Source organism: Zeugodacus cucurbitae, chromosome 2 (genome assembly GCF_028554725.1).
Source record: "Zeugodacus cucurbitae isolate PBARC_wt_2022May chromosome 2, idZeuCucr1.2, whole genome shotgun sequence".
In the NCBI taxonomy this organism is placed as follows: domain Eukaryota; kingdom Metazoa; phylum Arthropoda; class Insecta; order Diptera; family Tephritidae; genus Zeugodacus; species Zeugodacus cucurbitae.
The window spans coordinates 26,236,095-26,243,379 of NC_071667.1; the positions used below are offsets into that span (position 1 = coordinate 26,236,095).

At 31.6% G+C, this 7,285-nt stretch overlaps 1 protein-coding gene across 3 annotated transcripts in view; it reads right to left on the reverse strand.

Moving 5' to 3' along the window:
- Window positions 1-5,588, reverse strand: part of LOC105213100 (transforming acidic coiled-coil-containing protein 1) — a 25,858-nt gene extending 20,270 nt beyond the window's left edge. The window contains exons 1-2 of one of the 3 annotated variants that reach the window (XM_054236113.1): window positions 5,565-5,588; window positions 5,274-5,389 (exon numbers count right to left, since the gene is read on the reverse strand). Coding sequence is in view for 2 of the 3 variants with exons in the window: in XM_054236112.1 (XP_054092087.1) it covers window positions 5,274-5,411 (138 nt within the window). In the remaining variant the exon portion in view is untranslated. Of the gene's footprint in view, window positions 1-3,180; window positions 3,442-5,273; window positions 5,489-5,564 lie in introns of those variants that run through there. The other 2 variants (XM_054236112.1, XM_011185664.3) reach the window with 2 other exon arrangements.
- Window positions 5,589-7,285: the final 1,697 nt, after the last annotated feature.

Consider the following 7,285-nt stretch of genomic DNA (forward strand, 5'->3'; position numbering starts at 1 on the left):
AAATACCTCAGAATCCTTTAACTTCAGTCAAATAAAAAGCTGTTAAAAGTCTCCAAATCGTGATCGGTTTCACATTTAACAGTTCACAATTAAATTACGAATAGATTTCCACGAGATACCAACATAAAATTCAATCATGTATATTTATATTCACTTATAATAATTTTCTACCATCAATATTGGCATATTTAGTCTCACTAAATGCTCACAAACAACTTCATAGATTTAGCACTTCCGAAAAACACAAACAAAAATCGGACACAAAAATGCAAACTATTAAGTGCAACACAATTTGTAATGCAATGTAATGCGATGCGATGCGGTGGAGATACAACCGACAACACGGTGTAACAACGAATAATCATGTAGAACAGCAGGCAAACCGGCAGTCAATGGTCTCTTGAGAGGTGGGAGTGACTTGGTTGTCTTCTGATTATAAGATACCACACATACACACACTTACAAACACATATTAACTATAAAATGAGCATTCAGTGGAGTGGAGACAACAAAAGAAATGCTTGCAGCGCAACCAAGACCAAGTAGTTGAAGAGTTCGAAACCGTCACCGTGTAGAGAGTAACACTTGCCACACTTTCGAGCTACTAAGTGGAGCCGGTGCTAATAAGTGCAGCGTAAACGACATGGGTGCATGTACCTTGGAATGTGCATAAGTGAGTGCAATAAAAGACTTTGAGTCAAGCAGACAGGGGTGAACTGCACTATTACAATACGTAATACAACAACATGAGATATGCTCTTGGAGGGAGGCAAGAGTGTGGCGGGCTAATTAAATTGGTAAATTATTGTAATAATGTGTGTGTTATGATTTGATTGTAAAATATATGCATGTGGAAACATAGGTTTGTATCTCAAGTTAGGTGTGAAGTCGTGTTGAATTATTTTTAGAATAAAAAAAGTTTCATGTCAAAGAATAGGTTCCCATAGTTCAATAACATGAAAATAATACGTGGATAAAATATGTATTCAATTATTCAGGCTCCTGACTTGTATCGCAAGTTTTACAGCGATCCTATTGTTGCTCAATATCTAATTAAATCTGTTGTTGTTCTGTTGTAAAAAACCGGCAAATGTATACATATGTATCAAACAGAATACAATGTAACAACAGTATGTGCATACATAAATAAAGGTCGCCTGTCAAAATGAGCGAGCACACAGGCCACAACAGAGACGCGCCAACGTCAAATATTACACGAAAAGAGGAAAACCTGTAAAAGAGTATAGAATTTACGCATCGGCATCAGTTGGCTAAATATAGCACCGCCAAACCACAAGCGTCACAGCATTGCATCCTCGTGACAAACAAGAAATTTTCATTGCAACAAAAAACGAAAAAAGACAAAAACAAAAAAATATATACAAAATCAACATAAGCAAAAGAAACATGAAGAGCCACAAACCACGAAGCGAAGCAAATCGAGTGAAAGGCTTTGTGGAGAAGACTTTTTGCCGTGGCCCAATACCAGAAGCGTATTTGTAAATAATAAATGCAACAACTTGGGGCTTTCTTGAACGCAGAGAAACAATAAAAAAAAACGTATGCACAGCTGTTCAGGAAAGTGAGGACGGGGCCGCGACAATGTGCAATTACTACAAAAGTGTGGGCACACGAACTGGAGGCCACTGTTGGTTATTGAATTTTGTTTTGTTTTTGTTCTAATTTATATTCGGTTGCTGCCCACGCAAGCGGACAACATGTTCGAATGTAGAAACAGAAGCGTTGTGGGGTGTAGCGCAGAGTAAGATCAAATTGTTGAAAATTGCTGTATTGCAACTGCTACATCGCTCATTGAGTTCTAATGTGTTTATGCACCAATTTACCAATTTTTATTTCGTTTGATTGTTCTGTCTTTCTTTATTTTTATTTTACATTCAATATATACATATTTGTACACATGAACAGTGGGCATCTTCTAGAATAAAAAAATAATCCTTTCCGGCAGTTAAAATACTTATTGCAGTTAGAAACGTTGTACATAATATTTATATACGCCCACATCTGTTACAAAATTAATAAATAAATGCAATTAATTTAATGCACATAGAGCAAGCGTCGAAGGCGCGACCAATTTTTGAATATTTACGTAGATTAAGTTGTGTATGTTTTTCATTATTTTTCTTTATTTACTTATCAACGACGAGTATCCTAACTCCATTGTTTTGGTAACTTACTATTGCGTTATCTTAATTTTTGCAAAATGTAACTATTGCTACAGCACTGAAGCTTCCCATAAACATTTACTGTAATAAGTATATATTTTGGGCAATCACAATTTTTAGAGTGGACCCATAAACCGTTGCGATGATTAGAAGTGTATTAATGATTATATTTTTTATTTCTCTTTATGGGAGTTTTCACTTTTGTGTTATATTACTTGAACTTGTTTGCTGTACGCAACTGAGTTCAGAGACACTGTATATTTTTATAAAAATTTAAAAGAAGTTCAAAAAACAAATGTTTTCACATTTACGATATTTCTTGGTATAACATTTTAATTTTATTTGTTAGAGTCATATATTAAAATTAAATTTAGTTGATTCGACTATGTACTATGAAAACCAAATTATTTCACTGTCTTCATTTACTTTTCTTTTTTAGTAATTTTAGCGTGCTAACTGTTTTTTAACATGAATTACAGAAATGTGAATGTGAAAGTAAAAATTTATTAACGTTTTTAACAAAATACGGTAAAAGTAAACGAACAATTTTTGACAAAATAGAACAAAAATACTATTGGATTCATTTACATTTTGTATAATTTAATACGTAAAGATAAAAATATAGGTTTTATTTTCGTTAGTTGCTTGTTACACATATTAATAATTACACACATTTTATGCAAAATATTAACAATATTAAAAATATGTTTTTTTTTTCATTCATAAACTTTCTTCAGTAGTGAATCTTTTGAATTACTATCACTATATTATATACCAATCATCTCACATATCGCTCTATAAATAGTAAGCAACACTGGATATAACTTGTAATACCATTTACATATTTGTATTTGTATTTTATTCACATATTTATATTTATTCACATATAAAATTAATTTGGCGAATTAGCACCCTAAAAACACACAAAATGTAATATTTATTGTATTTTTTATTTCCAAATATTAATAAATTATATATACACATATGTATAAGATACCTTAGAACTTTGTTTTCCACTTAAATTTCCCATTGTGAACAGTGTTTATACAAATTGATTAACAAAATTTACGAAATTACATTTATAGTTGCTCGATATTACGTGAAAATACTGATTATTTTGAAGAACAACTAATTTTGTTATAGCACATATTAGCTAGTTTCTTTGAGCTATTTCCATAATCGAAAATTCGGATAATTAGTGTCCGATGTTCTTAGCGTGGTTTGCAACTTGGTGAATAACCGTTTCCGTCGAAACTTACAACCAACTGGCAAAAATGTAAAATAGCAAAAAAGTTCAACGACAGAAACAACTCAATAACGATTATAAGAAAACAAAAAAAAAAATAAAAATAAAAACATAAAACTCATGCAAACGAATGTATGTACGTGCTATATAGTAGAAAGAAAAGCGAAAAGACCGCTGCGCTATTACTACCAGCTGCACGAGCTTGATCGGGTGGACGATCGGACAGGCAGACAGACTGAAAGTTTGATGGGTGGCATGGCTGGTTGCGATGTTATTGGACGCAGACAACGTCAATGAAAGCAAAACAATCAGTAGCAGCATCGGCGATCATGACGTTGTAGATCACTCATACTATGCTTTCATTCTGTACAAAATTACATGGAGCCGCAGCGCTCGTCGTATAGACACAAAAGCGGCACTTCACTTCCCATATGGGTTGCCTATATTCTGAACGCTTTGCTCCATTGTGTCCACAACTCTCCCAGCCAAAATTATATATTTTGTATACGAAAAAGTAAAAAGTACAATAGCTTAGTGTAAGCACATACAAAAATGGGAAGCCTATTAAAAAGGCATTGGCAGCGTCGTCAACGCAGCAGCAACTTATGGTGTGGCATATAGTTACTACAGCAAAGAAAATATATATAAAATGAATGTGTATATATACACTGGGTATTAACGAATTGTGTGTATTTTTTATGGCCCAATGGGTCGACTTCCCATAAGCAAAATGCTAAAAAGAAATGCAATAAATTCCACGATAAGAAAAAAATTACTAGCCAAAATAGAGTTTCGTTCCGCGAAAGTAATATACATATTCACATGTATATGTTCTTGTATGTATGTATTTGTATACATGTACATTTATAATTAAAAAATAATATATAAAACATGGCTATAAATTGAGGTAAACAAAAACCAACGCTAATAAAATTCAGTCATGTCCAGCACATCGGAAAATAATGCAAGTGAAATGAGGTTGGCATAATATAAAAGAAACGAACATATAATTGAATATGACAAATATAATAAACATCTGCATAAATGTGTATTTTGAGAAGGTATTACAACTAAAATAAACATTAATTATAGCAGTTAATTAATTAGTACTTTGGCAGTTTATTGTTATAACTTTATATTTGAAAATTAAAAATATTATACTGATGAAGCATGTCATAGCTAAACGTAATATGAGTACCATCTTGAGCAGTGTCGCAATTCATTCGCACATTTTCTTTTTCAATCATAACTTGAAAAGAGGTGGATGATTGTCAAATATGTAGCTTAATGTGACCACCGAATCTCAAATTTGGATTATACCATGACATTTTTCACGTATTTGCAAGCAATGGAATTTATTCATGTTTACCGAAACGATTTCATTATCATTAATATCAAACTGTGTGAAATGTGCCTTATTAGAATTAGTACAATGAAAAATTTGCTTTGCGTTGATTGTTATGCTTATATTTATATTTGTTATTTTCATCAACGTTAGATATAGTTTAATACATTTTAAATTCTAAATTGAATGACAATCATATGAATTTATGTCCATATTCAAACATTTGTAAAATTAAATTTATATAAAATATATAAATACAGAGAAAAAATAGTTTTACTAAGCAGTTACTATTGGTAGTAAAGTGTATACTTATTATATGGTCTTTTCTAACAAATTGCCTATGTATGTCAACAATTTACAAATATTCAGTAAATTATTATTTTACTTACGATAATAGTTATTTGATTTATTTATGCTGTAAAGCTCAGAAACTTCTGAAATCACTATTTATATGAAATACACACTATTTCAAACATTTTATATATTTATACATGCTTACCAATTTGATTTCGTTGTTGGAATTTAATTCCTTTAATACAGTACGGCTATTTGCACTGCTGTTCAACAATTTTGGCGCTTCTGTAGCGTTGTCAGCATAGTTAGCGGTTCGCGCTTCTTTGTTTTCAAAGTATTCCATTTGGCAATTTATCAGTAAAAAGCAGAATAGGAAACAATAACTTTGTTTTTTAGATAAATATTCTGATATTGGTTAAACTATTGAAGAACTTTTATTACAAAATATATCAATATATTTGCAGAAATCCGCAGAATAATATACAATTGGACTCACTTTTCACAGATTCCCGTTTCAATTTGATTTTTGCAAATAGAACCAATTGAAGCCAACTTCACACGCTATATGTGGGGGTTGCCAGTTCAATTTATATGTGTGAATAGAAACTTTTTGTTAACTAAATTTCACTGAAATAATATTTCACTAATATTATTTAATTATGTATTACATTTACGACTTGTATTTATAATAATTTGCATATGGTAAATAGTGTTCTAGACTTCTTGAGTAACCAATAATGTGCTAAACAAAATAGTAATTATAGCAATTGACTTTTTGTATATTATAGCGCCATCTATGTTCGGAAATATGGTAATTTTAATTAATTAACGAATATTTAATATTTAAAAGTTATAATTGCCATGCTGTTATGTAAATGAATATATAAGAATATTATTATTGTAATTCAAAAAGGTTTGCGGTGATATTCGACTGTTGAATAAAAGTATAATTACCAAGCGCGAAATCGATTTTTGCGCGCCATCTGTTTTCGGATATTTATTACTAGCTACAGTAGCGTCCATTACAGTTGTATGGAAATTCCAAATTAGAAAACAATAAGAATATGATTTAAAAGTAAATATTATCTTGTGAATTTTTATTTAAAATGAATTGATGAGTTGCGAGACTACAGTTATTTGAAAAACGATTAATTTGTCCAACTGTTACAATAGTTAGATTATAATATATTTAGAATGTGTTAAAATTGTTTGGATTTTACTATTATGAACAAAGGTTCACCCTGTTGTGACGCAAAATTGTTGGCGCTTTGTCGACAGCTGATGATTAAAGTACGGGCTTAAAGGAAATGAATTCATATCGTGTTATTAATATATGTACATCTGGTAAAGCAGATTTAAACATAAAAATATGATGTGATTGGATATTTACATTGATATATTTAACATATAATATTATGAAATAAGAATAGTTGGCTACTTATAAGTTGCAAGTTAGCTTCTTATCCGGACGTGAAGTCATTCTGAATTTTCGTGGAGGACAAAGGTAAGTAAAATATTTTCGTCAATAATGCAGTAAGCTAATTACAAACATAATTACAAACCGGAAATCTTAACTGATTCGTTAGTAGTGTTTTATTTTATTTATGAAAGTCAGCAAAAGCACCGAATGTTGAAACCATTATGACAACCATCCAAGAAGAAAATAGTATCCAAGAAAGTGCAAATATTGTATTCAACAATTTAAGTAAATTAAAAAGGATATGCATTGAATTAGTTAGGGGCCATCCATAAATTACGTCACATCTTGAAGGGGGGGGAGGGTATCACTCAGAAGTGACATTGTGTGACAAGGGGCAGGGGGGGGGGGTCAAAAGCTTTGTGACATCACATTTCAAAATTTAGGGCAATATCGTTTCCCGCTTTGCTGCGCTCTTGGGTGCTAGACGGCTGACTGCTCTGTACCACGCCGATCACTTACTGGTGTACTATTAAAACATGATGCTTGTGGGTCACATCTTGATTCAATTAATCGAACTACTGACTTAGATCTAGAAAACGAAACTTCGAAAGTGCGGGCAATGTGTTGGCTGAGATTTGGAGCAAGTTAGTCATTGATAATTTTCCAGTCGTTGCTGAATATGTTGCAAAAACTGTTACTGGACTGGACATTGAACAGGCTATGATGTTGAAAAATAATACAACTTGGTATGCTAAACATGTACGTGAGTCACAATATTTTTTACAAATAGTTAAATG